Consider the following 23,898-nt stretch of genomic DNA (forward strand, 5'->3'; position numbering starts at 1 on the left):
CTTTTGGCTTCACACAGATAATTTTAAGGCCACAAGTTCGGAGACATCCCTGTGATCTAATATTAGATGATGAGCCTGTTTATGTTTTTGTTGCTAAGAGCAAGCTGGCGCACTGGAAACACCGAAGCAGCCCAAACACTCCTGCAACAGCTGCCGCTGAGAACTGAAATCCATACAGCACTGCCCTGACAACTGTTTGCCATTTGCCTTTTTATTTTACTGGAATTGGTCTCCTTCCCAAATAAGCTCTTCCCATTTAGGTGACTTCTCCTGTCTCCCTGGGTCCATGTTTCCTAGTTTCAATATGCAGGCAGCTCTACCCCACTGTGAGGACGTACATTCATCAGTAAGGTTTCCTCCCCCATGAGAACAATGTATAATTTCTGGGCTTTTTTCCTCTCAGTAGCTTCAAACCATCAATTGAAGGTGGGAGGAATTTTCTGGTGTTTTCTCTTTACATTACCATAATTCACAGGAGATGGTTCTCTAATAAAAATGCAGGAGACAAACAGATCTTCTGTATTATTTATAGAAACAGATTTGGCAGCAAATGCCAATGCAGTAATATTAATGGATGCTTTTTTGGGTATCTACAAGTAACCATCCCAGTCCAGTTCTCTGTCTGCAGACAGTGCCAGAAGTCTGGGGGGCACTTTGTGCAGCCCATTTCTGCAGGGAAAAATCTGCTTCTGCAACTTGATTCTGGGCTTGCCAAAATGGAGACACCATTGTGAAAGGTCTGAAGTGAGAACTGAGAGCACAGTACTCACTCTGTTCTCTTGCACAACCTCACTGGGCACTGGCAATATCTTTTGGCAGCTCATCTCGATTCAATTGCAAATGACCCCAACCCAAGTGACCTCCTGCAACTCCACAGGAGCACACAGAGGCACTTCCAGGGCTAACACAAGTGTTTTCACACCAACAATACCCTGCAGTGGCTACTGCAAACTGTCCCTGCACACAAAGCTGGTGAATGTGGCTCCAGAATGTTTGCAATACCTTCCAAGTGCTCCCTGTGCTAGCTCTGGGAAAAAAAAAAAAAAAAAAAAAAAATCCCAAACGGAAGTTTGAGTATTTTCCAACAGCACAACCCACCTTGCTTGGAGGATGTGCTGCAGGTGAAGCTGAGCAGCAGCTAAGCCCCACCACCTTTAGCCTTGTAAGCTGATAATTCCCATTACTGCTTTTGCCATCCCTCGGCCTCAGGCCATTTAAGATGTGTCAGAGCACTATCTGCACTCAGGAAGTGCTGTATTTCAATAAATCACTGACAGTTTGGAAGAATCCAAGCACTATATACTCTGCATGAACTCGTTGCTGGCTAGAAACAGTCAGTTCATCGCTGTATTTTATTTATTTCTATTTGCTTTCACTGATGCCATTAGAAGAGACAGATTTTGGAAAAGTTAACCTGTTTGCAGGAAGAATATATGGATCATTGCATATTCTGTAATTAATGCACAGGGTAAAGTTCCTTTAAAAAGAGCTCTGGCTCCCCAGGTTTGTATTTCCCCAGTCTTAAAATAACACCATGTGATAAGAAAGAGATACCACCAGCTGGAGTCAGAGTCATTCCCAATGCTGTTACTGCTGGAATGGCCTCAGCTGCACATGGCAGACTCCTACCTCTGGCCTTTCCAGTCAGTCAAAGCCCTACCTGCTGCTGGAGTCCATCTCCTACTGTGTCACACACCTACATGCCCCAGGAATGTTTGTTTTCTCCCATTAACTGCAGAGGGAATCTGGGGGACCTGTGCAGCACAATGTTTCCATTGGGGCATACGTAAACACAGCTGAGCCAAATCAGAGGGACAGGTTTTATCTGAATGTATCTCAGTACAATGGTCTTTATAGGATGGGATTCATTTTACAGAACTCACTGCAAGTGGCTGCTCTGCTGTGTGTCCCTACAAACACACTGGGATAGGGCTGAGATTAGTACTGAAGAAAAAGGCTGAGATACTGAAGAGACAAGTAGAAAATTATGAAACTAAATTTAACCTACAAGCCAGTGATGACTCAGTTCAAGATCTTCAGGCAGAGTAGGGACAGCAGCCTGGGAACTTCATGGAGCACCTAAAAACCAGTTCTTACACCCCCACCATCACCACCACGTGAGAGCTGCCCACGGAGGGGGCCACCAGAGCCCACTCCTCACTGACCTTCTGCGCTCCCTGGCCTCCTCAGCTGAGAGGTCCTTCCCCGGGGCGGAGGCAGCCCCGGCATTCACGGTGCCGTTGGCAGCGCCGAGCACAGCACGGTTTGTGATTACACCTAGAGGGGTGCTGGCACAGCTGCCCTCTGCGTTTTTCTCTACAGCAGAATCAGTTTGTTGCCTGAAAGGGGCTCTGAAATAGAGAAGACATATGGAAAGCAAAGCAAGTGAACTCCAGTGCTGACCGAGCCCAACCTCCTCGAGGGAGCATGGACAGTTCATCCTCCTCGCTTTACACTCATGTGCTCGTAGAGAGCAGCCACAGCAAAATGAATTTTACAAAACTTGGAGAAGAATGAGCAGGAGGAATTAACAGCCTTCACATCCCTGTTAGTAGTAAAAATGATTAAAAAAATGTACCTGGTGAATAAGCAGAAGGAAGGAACTCCAAGAGCTTGTACACCGAGCGCCCAAGGGCAGCCTGAGCACGCGCTGTGTCACAGGGACAGAAGGCACAAGGGACACACTGTGGACTGTCACCAGCCTGCCAGTCACACCCACCACTGGAACTGTCCAACACCACCATCCTGGGATTGCTTATCATTCTGGAATTGCTTATCAGCACTTCCCATGTGGAAGCACACCTTCAATCCCTAACCCACTCCAGAACTCAAGAACTTCCAACCCAAACGCTGACTTTTGGAGCTTTATCTCCGCTGGGAGCCATTACCTGGTGTTGTGGCAGGCTGAAGCAGGAGTGTTCACACCGAGAGATGTGGGACAGCAAGAGACAGGTTGCCACGGGGTGCCCGGGGAGGTAGATGAGCCAATGGCAGTGGGTGAGGTAGCTAGAGATGGACTGCGACTGGCTGAAATGTAGGGACTGCTCAGGTCACTACTTCTACCAAATGAAGCACTGTAAAACATCACAAAATCACGTCCTTCAGAGCACAGTAAATATTCAACAGCACATCCCACAGCTGGGCTGGCAGCTGGGAAGGGAGCAGGTACCACATGGCAGCAAAACGTGTGCAAGGAGATCAGAGAGCGGCGGAGCTGTTGTCTGTCGCCCACACAGGCCAGCGCCAGCAGAGCCCTGCTTAGCTAAGCCCAGCTCAGTTCCAGCGAGAATAATGGCGTGGGGGTGAGTTGGGAAGGATCAGGGAAGGAAAATCCCTGCTGCAGTGAAAGCAGGGCACATGGAGCACCCTGTGCCCTGAGGAAAGGTGGGTGCAAGGATGAGGATGCTTAAAGCAGGAAAGGAGAGAGTGACATAAGCGGGTCTGGCTGCATCACCCCTGAGGATGTCCAGGACTTCCAGTTTTAAGAACTTGCTTCCAGTGGCTTGAAGTTTTGGCAAAGATGATCAGTTCAGGCTTTAATTCTCTTTAAGACATGTTTCGCACAAACTGTATTTCTGGAAAACAGCTAGCACAGCTGTCCAAAAATATTCAAGAATGAGCAAGGGAAATACATATTTTGCCAGTTTAAAGCAAACACTGAAAACCAATCTTACTGAAAAGCTGTGTTTGCGTTCATATTTTGGAGAAGAGGGAGGAGGAAAAAAGAAGGGCTCTTATACAAGGATGGACCCTTTCACTTTTTCAAAGAAAATCCAGCCTAAGGGGAGAGAAAATCCGCCCTAATGGGAGAGAAAATCCACTCTAGTGGGAAAAGCTACATATCTCTGAAAACAGACCTGATGAAATCTGGCAGAATCTCCTTCTTGCACATGCCCAAGCCCTGCACACAAGCTGCTCACTGCCTGCACAGAGCAATCCAGTGGGACCTAGGGCCCTACCACACCTTTCCCAGCAGCTGGCAGGTCTGGCTGCTACCGGTCAGACTGGACTGTCTGAAGGATCAAAAGTGAGGAAGGCTGGAAGGCTGGCTCTCCCCTTCTGCATCCTAAAGGCTCCCATGGCAGGGCACATGGAGCCAAAGTGGTTGCACAAGAATAAAAGCTGACCTAGAGGAAACAGCAGGCCAGGACAGAGCTGCAGGCTTTAGGGAAAACCAGGGAAAACAGAATGAAACTGGAAGTCAACTCTAGAGTAAGAATCCAGAGAGCAGCCTGAGGCTGAAATAACACTGGGAAGAGACAGGACCACAGCCAAGGACAGGAGGGCAGAGGAAGGATCCAGTCCTGTTCACCCAGGCACCCAATTTACAAGCCAGTTCTACATGCCAAGGCCCCCAGGCAGCCCAGCATGAGCAGCTGGTCCCTAGGGAGCCAAAGGGGGCAACAGAGCATCTTGGAAGGCCTCCATGGGGCATCCTGGAAGGCCTCCACAGGGAGGAACCTCCCATTTGGGCTCGTCAGTTGATGGCTGCCTGCCATATCCAGGTCACACAGGAACAAGCAAGTCATTGTCACCAGGTAGCAACCTCCACCGGAACCTAAACAGAGCTTCCTCTGGAATGCTGGCCCCTGCCTGGAGCACGTGGGAGCAGGAAGTCCTGCGGGAAACAAGTGCCTCCCTTCTTGGCTCTCTGCTCCAGAGGGAAAGGCCAAGCCCTGGAGATGGGCTGGGAGGAGGGTAGGAGTGGGAAGAGGAGCCTGGCTGGGGTGGGCGTGTGGAGCAAGAGGCTGTGGAGTTGCATAAGTGAGTGTTCTGAGGAGACGATAGCAGTGGGGCCTGTGCCTGGGAAGGAATGAGAGGATCAGCAGGGGAAAAGGTGGTGGCAGCCCTGGGGGAACAGAGTTGATGTGGCATCATCCTAGGGGAGCCCAAGGTAGAGTGTCTGGGGCACAAGGGTGGCCGCAAGAGAGAAGGAACTTGGTCAGGAAGGGAGGATGCAATAGGGTTATCAAGAAAGCCCTGACAAGGATTGTCTTTCAGAAGGGAAAGGTAATGGGTGAGGAGGATGGAAGCAGCACCAGGTGCCTGGGAAAGCAATGATGTGGGGGATGAGAGGGAAGGAGGAGAAGGAATGAAGGCAGAGGGCACAGGGATGGCATTGTGCCAGCTCCAACACACATGGGCAGAGAAATGTGGTGCTGAGGCACCAGGAACATGCTCCTGCTCCCAAGCGAGCCAAGGCACTGCCACCTCTGTGGGAATCCACCTCCCAGCCTGCCCCCCTGCATGGGTGGCCCTGCACAGTGTGTAGGGCACTCCAAGACATTTACTCCATTGTCCACGTTTGATCTGAACGGGACCAGAAAATTGCAACATAAAGGTTAGCCAGGGAATCCTGTTAATTAACAGCTGTGTCCATAGGAGTCTGTGAAAGGGAGGACTACGAATTTATGCTGAAGAATTCAACATTAGAAATAGAAAAAGACACTGGCACACTGCTCCTCATTCTCTAACATTATCACCACAACAGAACCATCAGGGAATGAGCAATGAAATGTAAAGCAACATTTCAAAGCAATAAAAAGAAATACTTCTGAGAACAGCAAAGGCATTAAAAACTTTAACTTAACAACCTTCACACTCTTAAAAAGCTTCCACATGTGCTAATAAAAAAGGTTTGCACAAAGCACGTAACTATCTTTTTTAAACACACTGCCATGGGATATTGCAGAGATCAAACTAGGATTTGGGTATGGAAGTTGGCCACAGTGGTGGCTGTTAAGAACAATGGTTAAATATAACCCTTGGCTCCTAAATTCCTGATTGCTGGAAGCAAGGAGAGTGTGGGAGGTGGAAGACTGCTCTGAAGTTATACTGGCTTTTGCAACTTCTCCTTCAAAACCAGCTGCTATCAGAAACAGAGTCTGGGCTGCAGGGACTGTTATCCTGGCTCACTGCAATGGCTTTTATGTGACCAGAACCAGCAAGGAGGCATTTGCATAAATGTGAAATGAAGGAGAAACTGTGCGGCTGAAGGATTTCATTTTGGTGCGTGAGCCCTTCCTGGGAGGCAGCACTTCTGGCTGATGTCAAAGGCAGGATGCTGAACTAATCCAACTTGCCATGCCAGTTTTCCTCCATATCCTTTCATATATAGTCAAAGTGACCTGGCTTTTTGAAGGCCAGTACACACTAAAATGGACACCACGGTATCAGAGCAGGGTTCTGTGGATTTCTGGGCCAGTGGTACACACAGAGAAAGCAGGACAAGTGCCAGTACCATGACAGAGAGAGCATCAATATTTGCTTCAAATAAAGCTGAAGAACATTTGTAACATTGCTGCAAGTTATGTTGCTCCCTTTTAGTAAAAAAAAAAAAAAACAAAAACAGCCTTTTTCCACATCTTAAGATGATCTGCTGCTGTTATTCATTCTATGTTTGGGGGGTCATATAAAACACTTAAAGAACATAACTAGGGTTAGATGGGATATTGGGAAGGAATTTTTTCCTGTGAGGGTGGTGAGGCCCTGGCACAGGTTGCCCAGAGAAGCTGTGGCTGCCCCATTCCTGGAAGTGTCCAAGGCCAGTTTTGTGGAAGGTGTCCCTGTCCATAGCAGGGGTTGAAAGGAGATGGGATTTAAGGTCCCTTCCAACCCAAACCAGTCTGTGATCTTTATGGAGATTAGTCAAATACTGAGGCAAAGGGGAGTTGCAGCTGTACACAGTCATCCTCTCAGTAACATCCAAGCATGTCATATTCCCTTGAATTCTTCCTCTCTAAGTACAAGCTTTTACTTTTTGGAGTTGTGTTCAGAGTTTTGATAATATCTGGAAATGACAAAAAGCGTATGTCTAACCAGGTTCCTTTCCTCCTCTTAGGGGTGGATGCACAAGGCTGGAGAAATCATAAATTCAATACAATCATATTCCATTTCTCTGTGCTCTCCCACAGAAAACTGTATGGGATAAAGGTCTAATTGATCATGATTTTACTGTGTGTATATGAAATGCAACCCCACTGATCTCTCCTTCAAAAGCACATTTATTCCTACCCGACAAAGGTATTCTATGTACCTGCTTGTGAACCAGTCACTCTTATAAAAGGCCAGAATTCAGCCTTTGTGACACTAATTCAGTATTAGTGACATCTCACTGCAGCCTAAACCTTCCCCACTCTCTGTTACAGTTTAACCAAGGAAATACACTACAACTGTGTGAGTGCAACACTAAATCTGGTGCTGGATTAGCTGGGATAAACCAGCAATGTTTGTAAGATTGCCTGGGGGTGACTGGGCAGTCCCTCAGAGCGGGGAGCAGCAAAGGTGTGCCAGCTGCAAGGGGCAAAAGTTTTCCAATGTAATCAGCTGCAGCTTGTCAGACCAGCTTTGGAGAGAGACAAGCTATGGAGGCTGGGCTGTCATCACATCCCAGGATAGCTGTGAAGTCACTGGAATGGATCAGCAGAGCAGAAGGCTTCTGCTTGAAGGGGCTGCTTCACCTTTTGTGGCAATGGATCTGTACGTGCTCAGCAACTGGCCACACACATCCTTGAGCACCACTTACCTCTACAGCATAAACACTGGAACAAATTGCCTCTTCCTGAGTAACTCAAGCAATTGTTTCATCTTCAGGACAGTTATTAAGTTCAGGGTCTGGAATCTGGTGAAACTCAATCTAAAACCTTGAGCTATTGCTGCTGTTTTCCTTAACCAGAAACACAATGGCTTTGCAGTGTGACATGTTTATTACAGGCTGTTTTGATGGTCTCCAGTATCAACTGAAATAAAGCTGAGGTGCTGCCACTGCTGATCCTCCTGCTCACAGCTGAGATGAAAACCCAGCAATGCCCTGTTTGCCTCACCAGGGCAGGGCATTGCTTCAGCTCACTCAGAAAGCTATTAGCTGGTACCCCAAGGACACTGAGGCTCTGCCTCCCAAGGGGGTCCAGGACACTGCAGTTACAGAAGTTCTGCCTGGAACTGCCTTCCTGCCTCTGCCAGGCTCCTTTACCAACAATCAGCCTCTACAACTTCACACACCCTGGGCACAAACTGCTTCCTTACTGCCACAAGACAACGGTGGAAGCATCAGTTTTACTCCTTAGCAAGTGCTGTACATCATGCACAAGATCACTGCCACTTTCTGATAATACCATAAACATGGGACTAATATAAACCAAAATTAGAGATAAGCTATAACTTACTCACCAAGAGCTATCTGAACAATGCTTTCAGACTCTTATTACATTAATCTGCTTTTATGATCAATTTTGGTTTTATTCTCTAACCATAGCATCAGCATTAAACAGAGAAAACATTGCATTTGAGTTATGGGAACAAGAGTATTTAAATTCAGTCCAGCAATTTGCAAATTAATAAAAATAATAGCCTTTAAAAACACCATTTAGCATGACAAACATCAGGAAGTCTTAACTTTTCTTTCCTGCTCCCAGCAGAAGAGGGTCCCAAGGCCAGTTACAAGATGCAGGAGGCAGCAAGCAGGAGGCTGAGGTCTGGGAGGCATGTTAAGAGTGGTTCTGACTGCCTGAGAACCCACGTCAGACAGAACTGGACATACCTTTTCAAGTAGGTGGATACATAGGTAGTGGGTGCACCGGAGTGGGGGGCTTCGTTTTCCTTTGGCTCGTCCCTCCAGGGCTGCCGGGTGTAGGAGCCACTCCGCACCAGGTTCACAGCGGATTCTCTAAAGCAGGACAGAGCACAGGCTTTGCTTAGAAAAACCTCTGGAGTCTGCTTTTGGCTCCTTTACAGTTTCACAACACAGATCCTTTCCTTACACCTATGTGCTTCATTGTTCAGGTGACACAGCTCAGAGAAACACCTGCTCTGGCCTTAACATCAGCTCCTGCTCTTGCCAGCTCACTTCAGAACCACAGATGATGTAATGTTTTGCATAAAGAGGAACAAGATCCTTTTTAGTCAGAAAACTTGCAAATGAAATTCAGATTGTCCACAAAGGTAATTTAACATATTAAATAGTGTCATTTAATATTCTTGCTACTGTCTGTTATCAAGCAAACTATAAATGGGCAGATATTGGAACTGTAGGGAAGCTTTTATTCTTCGAGGTATCTAGGCAAGGACAAAAGCAATTCAGCACAGCAAATCCTTTCACAGAATCATGAGGCTTGGAAAAGCCCTCTAAAATCATTGAGTCCAACGATTAACCCAGCACTGCCAGGTCCACCACAAAATCATGAAGCAGAAAACAACAAACAAAATATTTACAGTATCTAAAGCTACTCAACAAGTTATCAAGAAATTCCTGGTAGTCCTATTTATCCTGGTTATCTGAAAACAGGGCTCTTTCCCTATGCTACTGCACACTCTGGCATCTCTTCCGGTCCTGGACAGGACCCGGAGCTTGTAGTGCAGCACTAATCCATTCCCTCATCAGCCTGCAATTATTTCTCATTTCCAGTTGTTGTGCCCACACTGATGCTCTCTTGAGACACCTGTGGGTTCCAGAAAAAAACCTCAGATGTTTTGAAAGGAAAGAATATTGGGAAAAATCTGTACTACACAGCATGCCTGGGCACCATCTGTTCCTGAAGGCCAGCTCTCCTCAGCCAGTCCCCACTCCACTCAGCAAAGGACGCTTGTCAGCACCCACAGCTGGATGTGCCACTCGATAGCAGCCTCTGCCAAACCGGCTTGAGCTGATCAACAGACACAAATTGTCTGCAAAACTCTGGATCTCAGAGACTGCCTGAGAGTGAACAAGAACACAGCAGGAGGCTCTGGCAAAAGATCAGCAAAGAATCTCAAGCTGTGCTGAAATTCTCTCAGGGTGTCACCTGCCACAGCTCCTGCCCGACAATTACAGTTCACAGCCACCGCTCTGCATGTGCCTTTCCTCCTCTATTGGGGAAGTAGCTGGAAATGAGGCTAAGGTCAAATTTTACTCCTTCTAGTAAAAACTGAATCATAGAACGGCCAGGGTTGGAAGGGACCTTAAAGCTCATCCAGTCCCACCCCTGCCATGGGCAGGGACACCTTCCACCTGCCCAGGCTGCTCCAAGCCCCATTCAGCCTGGTCTTGGACACTGCCAGGCATGGGGCAGCCACAGCTTCTCCGGGCACCCTGTGCTAGGACATCACCGCCTTCACAGGGAAAAATTTCTTCCCAATATCCCATCTATCCCTGCTCTCTGGCAGTGGGAAGCCATTCCCCCTCGTCCTGTCCCTTCAGGACCTTGTCCAAAGTCCCTCTCCAGCTCTCTGGGAGCCCCTTTAGGCACTGGAAGGCCCCTGAAGAAGTTGCTTGTAAAAATCAGCTCCTCAAATACATCTGGAAATCCTGGATATATATCCCATTTACACCATGGTTCCGTCCAGGGGCATCTACACACACTGACTGTAACAGCTCTGCAGTGGAACAGTTCCTACACAGAAGAGTTCACAAGCTCAAGTGAATCTCAAGTGACAGAGGTGTGAACAAAAGGACTGAAGGTGACTGCTGAGCAAGTGACAAGTACAAGGTGCAGCTACAAAACGAGACATTTGCATATAAAAGGAACAAGGATCCATAAATCTGGTTGCCTGGATGGAGCCTGTGCCTGTGTGAGTACAGGGATGGAGGAACCAGTCTGCTGGTTCCTGCTCACCTAAATAAAAACCAGTGTACCAGAACTTTTATAGACAGAGCTGGCTCTTGACATTGTCAATTCCTGTGTACTTGAGACTGCTGAGAAAATATACAAAGCATGACTACAGAAAAATTATATTCCAGAAGTACTATTGACAGGATGGAAGCTGAGCATTAACTTCAGCCAGTCTCACCTGTTTTCTTTTTCTTCTATATCACTCGTACTGCTCAGTCTTCTGGGGACTATGGTGGCAAGATAACTCTTGTTCTCTCTGTCCTGGTAAAGCAAAAGAGGAACTTCAGCTACACATCTCTTACCCTTTCAGCACGTTCAGTGGAAATAAATTTGTGTTCAAATTTCTTCAACTAAGAAAGCATTCTCCTATCAGCTGGTTTAAGGCAATTTCTTGGGCAACACATACCACAGCATAGAAATATCAGTTCTGAAACGGATTTCCTGATGAGCATGGTAGTGAGTAAAAGCATGTTCTAACTTAGAGAATGACTTGTAAATCACAGAATCAGAGAATGGCTTGGGTTGGAAGGGATCTTTAGTCCACTAGACCAGAGCTCCATCCAAGGTGGCCTTGAACACCTGCAGGGATGAGGCATCTACCCATGGGCAGAAAAGTTACAGTTACTGAATATGTGATATGGGATTTACAAATGCAGCTGGTGGATACAGGAAGAATCCATATAAACGACATGGAAGGAGAATCTCCACTGCAGGTATGTGCTATTGCCTGTAATGGACATCTTCTGGTAAAGAACAGGCTGTGCCAGACTGGCAGCCCCTGTTCAGGGGCAGCCCCGTCCAAACTGAGCAGGAATTAGGCCAAAGGGGCACCAAACTCCAGTTCTGGAGAAACAACTGATAGGAGGAAAATATTTTTCAAAAGAAAAAGGAAGTAAGAATGAAAGAGACCCGCATTTGTTACGGATACAAATCCCAGCAATAACTCAAAAGGAAAGAGGTTTACACCTGTGGGGTAAAGTGGATACACTAAATCATCCTTGCTGAAAGCCAAACCTTTTCCTTGTTGTCCAACAGCGCAGATATCCGAGGGCTGGACGAGGAGCGATAGATGGAAGTTTTATCCCTCTGTGCCTCACGAGTGGCAGCAACTTCACTCAACATGTTGTGGCTGCCAGTCTTCCTCAGGCCCAGCCGCCACGACGAAGGTGACTCATCCTTCTGCTCGTCTGACTTGCTGAGCCAACTGAACTGTGGAGGAGAAACAGGGACATTTGGAAAAAGGAAGAGCACTGCAAGGCACACTCTAAGTTCAGAAAGTGTTTCAAAAAGCCCCAGTTTTTGCTGGGCTACATTTGTAAGACAGAGTGACTTTTATTTCCTGTTTAACTACAGGACAGAGTGCAAGGCGAACTCGCAGGGATGCAAACTGCTGTAGTGCCTCATCCCCAAGGACAGAGGATGAAAGGAATCTTGTGCCACTGTGCAGGTCTTTGCCTACACAGTGCCCTCCTCCAGCTTTGAGGAAAGAACATAATGAACAGTGAAGCTTTTATTATCACCCATTTAGGAAGGGGTAATTATTCAGTAAAGGCAGAAAACCAAAAACAAGTACTCAGGTCTTATGGAACTAGCTGCAAATAAACCCCTCACAGCAACAGAGTCCAGGAGAAGTCATTGAGATCATCAGGGAGTTGTAGCCAACAACACTGTAAAGGAAGAGACTGAGGAAACCTGGATTGTTTAGCGTGGAAAAGAGAAGGCAAACATGGGATTTAGTTGCTCTGCTACTTGGGGGTGGGTTTACAGAGGACATGGAACCAGACTTCTCTGCAGTCGACAGTGAAAGGAGGAGAACAGAGAAGTTTCCACATGGGAAACCCCAGCTGACATGGAGACATAACTCCCAGCAGGAGCAAAGCTGCACTGGGACAGGGAGTAAGGGAGTAGAGCATCTCCATCCTCAGAGACCTTTTAATACTCAGCTGAGCTCAGGTAGGTCAAAGCAACATGACATGAGCTTAATCCTGCTTTGAGCAGGACACTGGACTTTGCAGAGGCCCCTTCCATGGGCAGGTAACTGTGGATACCACAGAATGGGCCTTTGTGCTTTTTGTTACATGAGGCACTTCTGACCTGCATATATTGGTCCTTAAATACACAACTGCCTCAATGTACAACTGCCTCAATGTATGACTTTAGCTACAGTTACCAAGTCTTAGAAAAGGCTGCCTAGTGCCATCCAAGAATGGAGCCTGAGCAAGAGACACTTGTACAGGGCTAAGCATCAAGTTGTACAGGAAATAAAGCAAACAAATTATTAGGAGTTACTGGAAAAGTACAGAATACAAAACACACAACCACTGTGGCTCTGTGTTACTGCAGGGTACAATCACACCTTTGGTACCACACACAGCTCAGCTCCAGGGCTCAGCAGCAGTTGACAAGAAGGGAAGAGATTCAGGGAAAGGCAGCAAGAATGAGTAGAGCAAGAGAGGTCCTGCATGAGGAGATACTCAACATATCAGCAGTCTCCAGGCTGAGATATGACCAAGGTAGAAGAAACACTCTGTGGCACACAGAAGGGTGAATAAGGAACAATCATTCCTTGGTCCTTTCCATAAAGGAACGAGGGGCAGCAAACAAACCCAGCTTGCGGTAGGTTAATGGGACAGGGAGCTTTGTAGAGTTTTTAACTAAGCTGAAGGACTCTTTACCACTGGACATTAGAGGATCCCAATCAAAAAGTGACTGCATAGAGGAAAAGTCCAACAGGGGCTACTGAAGACAAGAATTACACCAGGTTCAGCAAGTCCCTGAAATGCCAATTGCTGGAAAGTGGGAGGGAATTCCTGCAAGATTCTGTGTTCTGTGGTATCTTCTGACGGCCACTGTCTGCCAGGACACTGGGCAGACAAGGCTTTTGATCAAAGCTGATCTAAGCATTATTATACCATAGTCTATCTGACACGAACCATCTGACACTATTCAGAATAAATGGAGCTCCTGGGGAGCTCTGCCCTCAGACTCACCGTCTGAAGACTGCCAAGCTAAAATTATCCCTGCAGTATTTGAGCAATGTTTTCAGCTCATGTCATTTCAATGCAGATGCAAAGAGTTAATGTGTACTCCACCATTTCCAGCACTTCCAGTCTACTGGGCTACACAGCTCTAACATTTTCATGTAGTTTTGATGCTTTCCTCAGAGAAAGCTCAAAACCACAGCAAAATCTGTCGTCTGTAAATTCTGAACAACACAGGAACAGCACATACTAATAACTCCCCTAAGAGAGGGCAACACAGTCTAAAGCCCAGCCCGTCAAAGAGAATTACAGAAAAGTCAAACAGGTGAGAGAAGGTAAAGAAGCTGATCTTAAGTGACTGAGGTCAAATCAGTAATTGCTCTGCTCACAGGCCAGCTTCTATACCCTAACACCCTTATTCTGGGTTAAACAGCTCAAAGGAGTGAGACCAAACCTCTGCAGCTGGGAAAAGGTTACCTGAAGTGCTCACAAATCCCAGCATCCTTCTACCTCTAACAGTTCCCCTGCTAAACCAGCCTGAGCTGAACAACGCCCAGAGGAGCTCTGTTTCATTTGATCATGGTTACACTCAGTTGCATGTGGAAAACAAAAAATTGTGACTAAGCAAGAAACATTTCCCTCTGACAAGCACTGAGTGCTTCAGCCCTGGGCCAGGTATCTGTGTTGTTTTCTCCATAGTCTGGTGCAAAAAGAAAGCAGCAGCAGACGACACGAGTTCTGTGCAGAGCAGAGTCTCCTGGTGCCATCTAGCTGAGTGATCTGAGAGTTGGAGGATTCACATAAGATTTCAGTGACCACCTTTCAAAGCTTGTATAGCCCAGTTGGCCAGCCACATGCAAACTACCCTCTGCTTGCTGGGCTGTAACATCACACCACTGACTCAACTGGCTTTGGCAAGTCAGAGAGGCGCTTTGGAAGATGGTGCCAAACTCACTGCTGATACATGAGCAGGAATCAGCTCTGGTGACAGACCTGCTGGGAAGACACTGGCAGCAGCCCCCTGAGAACTGACAGCACACAGAGCATGTGCTGTAGGCTGGGTTTCTTCAACACAATTTGCTTTGGAGGGTCAGAGATTCAAGAGGAACCGTATTGTACCAACGCCCTCCTTGGAGGCAGCCCTACACTGCTGCTAACACACATCTTTATCAGAATTTCATACTACCAGGCTTTTCTAAATTTAAGTCAAACTCCTCTGAAAATTGGTTTCAGAGCATCCATCTCCCAGTAACACCTTCTGCTTCTGAGCACTGCTGGAGTCCCCATTGATTCCAAATTCACTTACTCTTCTGGCAGATGCAGTGAAGGAGTTGGGCTCGGGTGGTGGCATTTGCTCAGTGATGCTGGGCCTGGATTCACGGCTGGAGTGGTTGGCAAAGGGCTCTTCCTTTCTCTCTACAATTTTAAACAAGAAGAGAAACCAAATGTTTCAGTATTGCACTTCCAAGGCCCCTCTTTACACAGAGTGTGCTCTGCACTCCAGGTCAGTGCTGTGTGACCTCTGTCTCCCGGATCAGTGAGATGTCAGCGCCTCCTGCACTGTCAGATGTCAGGGCTTTCTGCAAGGAGCTTCCCACTTCCTAAAGAATAGGATGGATACATTTGCCAGGCAAAGCTTTTGAACTTGATCCTCACAGACAAGCAAAATCTTTGCAGAAAGCACCAAAAAGGGGACACACAGGTTATTTGTTGTTCAGAATTTTGTTTCCTGTCTGGGAATTTCTTCCCTGGTAAATCTTGGGATGAAAAGGGGCACATGCTGCTCCTGCTGTAGCACGAGTGTGGTACAGCCAACAGCCAGCGCTGGGTTTCACTGCACAGTTCTCTGCACCTGCTTGTGCTGCTGGCAGAATTTCTGGTCTTCTGTAGCAAAATCCATTTTTCTACAGGAAGCCAGGACTACTGCCCAACAAAAGCCCTTACTTGGGCTCCAAGCAAGCTAAGCAACCCTTGTCCCTGCTCACAGCTGGCTCCCTGCTTGTTAGATAAATGCAGCTGTCCAGTATGACATTTTTTTTTTGTATCTATGCACGTGCTTGACAGAAGAACATCCACCAGACATTACCGGGGGAGAGCAAGCAGAAAGGGTGACTCAGGCAATAGGTTCACTTGACAGGAGAGCACAGGCTGGAGACAGACTATTCACCATAAACCCAGGCACTTGGAACCTGCCTGAGAAATGATGTATCTACACCCACCAACCAAAGTTTTCCTTTTAGCTAGGAGTGCTCACACAGTCATGGCTTGGAAAAAATAAAGTAATTTTAAGCATAAGCACCCAACCGGTCCTAGGAAATAATCTATGTGCAGGGAGTAAGTGTCTGCTGTTACACATGAGGAGTACTTTGGGATGGAGCATCTGGGAGGATGGCACCTTGGAGCATGAAGATCAATCTTTCTGTAACAAATGTTCTCAGTCCTAGAAAAAAAAGGATCAAAGGACACAGAAAACAGAAAAGAGCAAGCCAAGAGAAACATTTTAAAATAACAGGAAGTTAGCAGGACTGACAGAGCCTGAACTAAAGAGACAAAGACAGAATCACAGAATCTCCTGAGTTGAAAGGGACCCACAGGGATCATTGAGTCCAACTCCTGGCCCTGCACAGACACCCCAACAATCCCACCCTGTGCCTGAGAGCGTTGGCCAAACGCTCCTGGAGCTCTGGCAGCCCTGGGGCAGTGCCCATTCCCTGGGGAGCCTGGGCAGTGCCCAGCACCCTCTGGGGGAAGAACCTTTCCCTGATCTCCAGCCTGACCCTCCCTGCCCCAGCTCCAGCTGTTACACTGGGTCTGCATGAGAATGGATTCTCAGCCACTTTTCCCTCTCTGTAAAGCAGCAGATTTCAGTTCTGGAGCTGAACCCTCGGGTGCACTTTCATCCACCCCTAGGGAAGGGGCAATAGATCCCCCATTCCTCCTTGCAGGCCTGGCAAGGATGCCATACTTGGCATCCAAGTCCATGGAAATGCCCACGGACAAGGAAAGATGCGCTGCCATTTCTGACAGCTGCTCATTCTTGTGACTGAGGCCTGTAAAACACAGGGTACTGCAGGAAGGGAAGGCTGCTGCAGCAGCTCTCCAGGCTGGGCTGCATGGGCACTGGGAGCCTGTCCTGGAAGTTTATAGCACACAGGTCAGCTTTTAAGGTCAAGCCTAATTAGAAGGGCACAAGCTAAAGTGGTAATGACAGGTTGGGAAGGGCTAACTGTGAGCAATGTGACTGGGAGCAGTTGACTGCAGAAGAGGGACAGGCCAAGGGACTCTGTGCTGGCAGCACAAGGGATGGCACGGCCACTGGCAGCGTTGGCTTCGGGCATGATCCCACATTTTATTCTACCAAAATTTCAGCAATAAACATGAATTCCAGACAAGAGAAACTGGTGAGGATTAGTTCAATCTCCTCAAAACAAATTTGTAAGAGTAAAAATTTAGGTTTCTAATTCCTTTTTCGTAAAGGTTTTTCGATAAGAGTTTTTGTTTAGTTGGTTTTTAAACAAAACAACACTAAAAGCTTCCACGGCCTGCTTTAATTCCCAATAATTACATATTGTAATAGTTCCCAGCACAGATAATCACCATAGAATTTTATACTGATCTTTCTCTTGTTTACAAGAGGTCAATGCCAAATTAATTGTCCTCAAAATGAATAGTGGCATTAATGCCCTCAGCTTCCTTTGTTTGAAGAACACAAATTTCTTACAAATTATAAGAAACATACTACTCTGAAGCCCTTCACCAATTTCACCGCTTTCCTCATCCAATTTCTTCTTCCCACAGTTTCTGCAAATTCAACAAATTAATCGCAACCTGAGACTCTTCAAAACACACCTCAAAATAAACTTGTGTTACACTGCCAGCTTCTACATGTCCTGCTTTATGCTCAGCTACCAAAGGGGTTGGAATTTTTAGGTTTATAAAGATCACTCAGAATTTTTTTTTTCATCTGGACTTTGAACACTTAAGAACAACAGTAATAACCTACGTGTCCAGCACTGCTCAGAACTGTAAAGGTATGGGAATATTAAAGAAAATGAAGAGGAATAAGGGAATAATTTGCATGCTTTCATACCCATGCCTCCTGTACCATCATGTAAAATGTTGAGCAGATAAACACAGAATCTCAGATTGGTTTGGACTGGAAGGAACCTTAAAGCTCATCCTGTTCTACCCCCTGCCATGGGCAGGGACACCTTCCACTAGCCCAGGCTGCTCCAAGCCCCGTCCAACCTGGCCTTGGACACTTCTGGGACGGGGCAGCCACAGCTTCCCTGGGTAACCTGTGCCAGGGCCTCCCCACCCTCACACGGAAGAATTTTTTCCTAATATCCCATCTAAACCTACTCTCTGTCAGTTTGAAGCCATTCCCCTTGTCCTGTCACTCCAGGCCCTTGTAAACAGTCTCTCTTCATCTTCCTTGGAGGCTCCCTTCAGGTCCTGGGAGGCCACAGTACGGTCACCCCAAAGCTTCTCTTCTACAGGCTGAGCAATCCCAATTCTCTCAGCCTTTCCTCACAGCAGATCTGCTCCATCCCTCTGATCATCCTGGTGCCTCCCCTGGACTCGCTGCAGCAGCTCCAGGTCCTTCCCGTGCTGGAACCCAGGGCTGGAGGCAGCTCTGCAGGTGGGGGCTCAGCTGAGTGGGGCACAGGGGCAGAATCCCCCCCTGCCCTGCTGCCCACGCTGGGGGCTCAGCCCAGGAATACCACTGTCTGTCACTGAAATCAGTAATACTGTGACATTTATCATTTTCATTACCAAAATGAAAAATTTTACTTTTCTTTGGGGTCCTCCTATAATGTGGGCTGATGCTGTTACCTTACAGAATCCTGCTTTAAAGAGTACTAAAGATGTGACCCCCACTGACATATGCAACAAGTGATAGCTGTGGCTCCATCCAGCTGGGCAAGTCCACACTCATTTTATCAGTGATTTCAGAAGTTTACAAGGCAGGGTTTCAATTGTGATGGACATTTCTCAAAGGACCCAATAATCTTGCCAGGAGAGTACAGGTAACAAAGCCTGAAGCTTAATCATTACCTGAATGCTTGTTGTGTCCCATTTCTATTACCTCTAGTGGTTTAACACAGACTCCTATAATGTGCTTTGCTCAGTGAACTAATGCAATAAAAAGACCTGTTCTGGCTTCACACAAAATTTAATGCTGAGTGCTGTAGATCTTTCCTTGCTGAAGGATCTTAGGCTGCTCCTGACTCTGTTAAACCCCACACAGCTCCAGGTCTTACAAGTGTGCAAACATTTGAGTTGTTTTGGTTAAACTACCACCACGTTCACATGGATTACAAGCATGGGCACCCAGTTAGACAGGTATAATTTATATTTATATAAATATGTATATAATCAGGGCAAACCCCTGATTTATGGAGAAAATATGTGTGACTTGTACTGTGTGTCTCTTTCTATCACTGACATGTCCATTTAAAAGCTCCAAGATTACTTCCCTGTGTTACTGCCATGCCCACCCAGCTGCTGCAGCAGTAGCTCTGCGAAGCCCAGCCAGGATTTTCCACCCCTCTCACCCTGCCCCAACAGCATTAACTGATACAATCCTAACACAGGTGACAATTTCACTGCCACAGAAGCACAACGAAACTGTAAACTACACTTCTCCCCAGGACCTATTTCTTAGTATATTGGATATAGACCAAGTAAGTTGATGCTAAAAGTAGTTTAACCATTAAGCACATCATAGTCCAAGATCCATCTGTGTTTGCAGAATATTAAGTACAAGTAAGTCTTGGCTTACTGTAAAATTAAGTATCTGTATTTAAACTTTCTGTGCTGCACATAAACACTTCTAAAACTAATTAAGGAAGCCACAGAAATTATAAAAAAGGAATGGGAGTAAGATGCCAGCAATATACTATAATGTAAATGCTACTGTGACTCTGTGTACTTAATCCTTACTTTCCACTATCTTTTGCAATCATTATTCATCACAGCCTGGAAAACTGAAGTTCCTCACCTCTGTAATCACCCAGGACAGCTTCAGCCCTTCATTTCAGACTGATCCAAACACAACAGGCTATTGCCTTCCTACACCTTCACTTGCTTTCCTACCATCCTGCACCTGAAGGATTCTTCTTGAACTGGGCCAACAAGAAAAAAACCCTGTTTAAGAACAAGCTATAGACAATGTGTTATCTTCAATCCATGTGAGCTGGAAGTAGGAATTAAAATAGGATCTGAAGGATTTTTAAAAAAAATAACTATGCTGACCTGGGAGTCAGCATTTGAATCAGCTTTTTTAGCACAGTAGTTCCAGATTTCTCCAAATTCTGTACATATACACTGGAAGTAAAACTTTCAGGATGTCCTTAACAACTAATTATGTCATTATTAACAATAACAACAGCAACAACAATAGCTAGGCTAGTTATTAAATCCAAGACTGTACGAAGTCTTACCTGACTCCTTCTCAGCGTCTGATTCTGAAACTTCATCTTCAGCTTCTTCCTCTTCAGAACTAGAACTGCTTGAGTCCTTGTTCTCTTCCTCAGTTTCCATGGACTTCAGCGTGTCTTCCTCATAAAGAATCTTCTCTTTGCTGCAAAATAAGAAATTTTAAGGACTAGGTGAGCAAGTTATCTGAGTTGTATTTCTCAGGAACACACAGACATGATTTACTACATACAGAACAAGCAAAGGACAAAATCCATCTACAGACTGAACATTCCAGCACTTCCATCATGGCCAATTTGCCACGGATTCCACTGCCAGTCTCACATTTTCTAACTCTGAAAACAAAAACGTGATCTCTCCTTTTCTAGTGCCACACAATGCAGCAGTTGGGCTGTAGGGCTCTGTGCTACAAAAAGGTGCAGTCCTCAGCCCAAAGCTCCGACTGATCCTCAGCCAGAGCAGGAGAACCAAACACCAGCCCAAGCCCTTGTTCCATCACTCACTGGGTGTGTTAAGACACAACTAAAACTGTATTTGAGAGTGCTCAGATTTAAAAAAAAACCAAAACCATGAAATAAACAGCAGTGAATTGTTTTTGACCCAGCTGAGGCCAGCTGGCTGTGAGAGATGAAGCTGCTCTCCCATTTCTCCCATTACTCTCTGGGCAGTTTCTTTTCAACTAAGAGAGAGAGACTTACTTGGTGAAGAGTCTGTTTTGAGGCTTCCCATTCATGTCAGCTTCAATCAGCTTATTCCTTGTCTCCTTCTCACTTCGTAGCTGCCAAAAAGTCCATGAAGATGGGAGAGAGAGAATGAGGATAGACATTAACCAGCTCCGTCAGGGTAACCCAGTCAGCACCACAGCACAAGGTCAGCCCAGCCTTGTTAGACCAAACCACTGTAGGTTTGTGTAAGAAGCCACTTGAACAGCAGCACATCTGCAATGGCACTGTGAGCCCTGGACTGGAGCTCCAGCAGGGCACAGCACCCAGTGTGTCCTTGGAATTCAGCTGCCGTTTAGTAAAACCTTCAAAGGCACCTGCAGCTGCCCCTGCTGAGACCAGCAACAAACCCTGACTGCTGCCCAGAGAGGTCGTGGGCTCTCCCATCCCTGGAAGTGTCCAAGACCAGGCTGGATGGGGCTTGGTGCAACCTGGGCTAGTGGAAGGTGCCCCTGCCCATGGAAGAGGGTGGGACTGGATGAGCTTTAAGGTTGCTTCCAGCCCACACTATTCTGGGATTCTGCTGGAGGTCTGTCCTTATGTGTGTGCACACATGAAATCAGGCTAGATTCAGCTAAAAATCTGCTGCCTTTGTGGCTATTATTTACTTGCTGCCAGAGGAAAGAATTCAAGTCTGCCCTGTCCAGGTAACCAGGGAACTCCTGTGAGGATGGGTCACTTCTTAAATCTCTCAAATGCACTAAGTCATTGCCCAGGAATACCTGGGATCACACAAAAACTGAAAGATTTTGTCTAGAGAGCAGCAATATTAATTTTACCACCATTGGTGGACAAAACAGTACCCAAAAATTGTTTTAGTACCTTCCAGAACCACAGAAACAGCTGAGGCAGAAGGATGACAGCTAGGGGCTCAATTAAAGGCTGACTCTGTTGTGTCATGGCTCATCAGGTTATTCTTTCTCCTTTGACAGGCAAATGAAGTAAAAGCACTGGAAATTCTGAATCATAGAATCCCAGAATTATCTGGGTTGGAAGGCACCTTAAAGATCTTCCATTCCCACCCCCTGCCATGGGCAGGGACACCTTCCACCAGCTCAGGTTGCTCCAAGCCCCATCCAACCTGGCCTTGAACACTTCCAGGCATGGCGCAGCCACAGCTGCTCTGGGCACCCTGTGAAGTGGGAAAAGCTACATGGATTCCAGTGAAGAGCAAAAATTTGGGGTACAACATTGTTAAACTGACCAAACTGCTGGAACACAGCAAAGGGAAGTGCAGGAAACAGCCTGCTCCATTCACAGATAATTCAGGAACTGGGAAAAGAATCCAAACCCAAACCAAATTAATTGCTTCCAGCAAACAAAAATTCCCTTGCTTTCCAGTAACGGCAGCAAATCATTTAGCAAGGGTGGCACAGTGTTCTGCTTTAGACTGAAACAAATATCTGATTTGAGAGTCATTTTGGAAGTGAAATAATGTCAGTCATGGAACTGCCTGTTTTATCCTTAACAAATATAAGTTTTCTATTTTTAAGTGATAAAAATGGCACATGATAAACACATGATAGATTGGCTTTTCCACTAAAAGATCATGTCCACTAAAAAAAACTGTGGTAAAATCTGGATTCTTCTGCCCAGTTCTACACTGACTGAATAAATGGAGACGGCCTTTATATAGTGCTTCTATATAGAGAACAGGGGGGTTGTAGCCCCTGCAAAGCAGCCCTAAAAATGGGCGAGCAGTCACCCAAAAAATTCTTGTTTTTCTTCTTCATTTAAGAAGTGCAGTTATCTGTAAAATTCTGGGTAGTGAGAGAGAGGGGAATCCAAAATACAACCTGATAGTATTTATCAACGCCTAATTTAGGGAGAAGCTGATTAATTTTTAAGAAGCTCCTGTCAATGCTAAGGCTGCTATTTGAGGATGGCAGCAGCTGTGTTGTGATCAGAGCTGAAGTTCTAACCACCCACATTGTCAGTTCCTGAAAATCCTTTCCTGGGGTTTATCAGCAGTGTTCCCATTCTGTCTGTTTCTGAACCCAATGTTTTAAGCGATATTTACAGGTTTTTAATTCTTTTTGAAAGAAGGTTAGCTTCTTTTTTGGAAGCACTTAAATGAGATAATTCAGTAGATGATGAAATTCAGATGAAATAGGAAAAAATTCAACCCAAACCCAACTTTCTGGCTTGAAACTGCCCTTACTTTGAACAAGATATATTTTGCTTTCCTTTTTTTGTCAACTTTTGGCCTATAATCCCTTACAATATTTCCACTGCACTTTGAAATGGCAATTTAATATGGTTTTGAAACAACCCATTTTTTCAGTCCAGAATTCCCTGAAGTTTATAATTTCTTCTTCCTCCCCATTGTAAGAAAGGCAGACACGGTAACAGATCTTTCCCAACACTGACAGTGTATTTCCCTGGATGCAAACACAAAGCTGACTTGGGTAATCGCTCATTAGGAACAGAGCAGTTTGATGCAAGAGAGCCTGCCAGCCAACAAAGCAACTGCAGGATAATAACAATTCCAAAGATGAACATAAATGCCTTACCAGTTCCCGTAATTCTGCATGCCATCACACTACTGACCTCCTTGCTGCAGTCATCCAATCTAGATTTCTAGCTATTAAAAATATTGCTGTGATTAAAGATTGCAAATGAGTAACTAAAGAAAATAGCTGGGCCCTGGCTTCCTGCATCTGTTGGCACCATATGTCTTGGAGAACACCCGTGTGTGAAAAGGTAATTGGAGAGGTGGAAAACAATCTCCAGAAACTCACCACAGTCTGTTTCTTCTGCAGCATTTCTAAATGCTCCACGAGTCCCTCATCAGCCACGTCAAAGGGAGTCTGGCCCTGGTGCAATGACAGAGAACACAAGAGGATATCTGAGATGACACAGTGGTAATGTTCCAAAAAGTCCTATTTACCAGTGCTTATGCTCCACATCCTCCCTCCCCAAATGGTGAGTGACACTCTCTTTCACTCCAGAGCAAGGAAACCCATGTGACAGTGATCATGGAATCACAGAATCATTTTGGCTGGAAAAGACCTCTAAGATCATGTTTACGTTCAGTGAGCAACTTTTACCAGGGCAGTGCAGCTCCCTGGTTGCTGCAGCTCGAATCCAACAGCCAGGACTATGTTTGAGTTTCCAAGTTTCTAAAAAGGACACTCTTGCACTGAGAGGGAATGTGACTGACCTCTT

At 46.1% G+C, this 23,898-nt stretch overlaps 1 protein-coding gene across 1 annotated transcript in view; it reads right to left on the minus strand.

Moving 5' to 3' along the window:
* The window catches only part of PPP1R12B (protein phosphatase 1 regulatory subunit 12B), a 130,395-nt gene that overhangs the window by 63,459 nt on the left and 43,038 nt on the right, over positions 1-23,898 (minus strand). The window contains 9 exon segments of the mRNA XM_039565107.1: positions 2,166-2,351; positions 2,889-3,074; positions 8,540-8,665; positions 10,765-10,847; positions 11,601-11,795; positions 14,874-14,983; positions 20,014-20,153; positions 20,707-20,786; positions 23,472-23,546. Of these exon segments, the coding sequence (XP_039421041.1) occupies positions 2,166-2,351; positions 2,889-3,074; positions 8,540-8,665; positions 10,765-10,847; positions 11,601-11,795; positions 14,874-14,983; positions 20,014-20,153; positions 20,707-20,786; positions 23,472-23,546 (1,181 nt within the window).

The sequence above is a fragment of the Corvus cornix genome, chromosome 26 (assembly GCF_000738735.6).
Source record: "Corvus cornix cornix isolate S_Up_H32 chromosome 26, ASM73873v5, whole genome shotgun sequence".
NCBI lineage: Eukaryota > Metazoa > Chordata > Aves > Passeriformes > Corvidae > Corvus > Corvus cornix.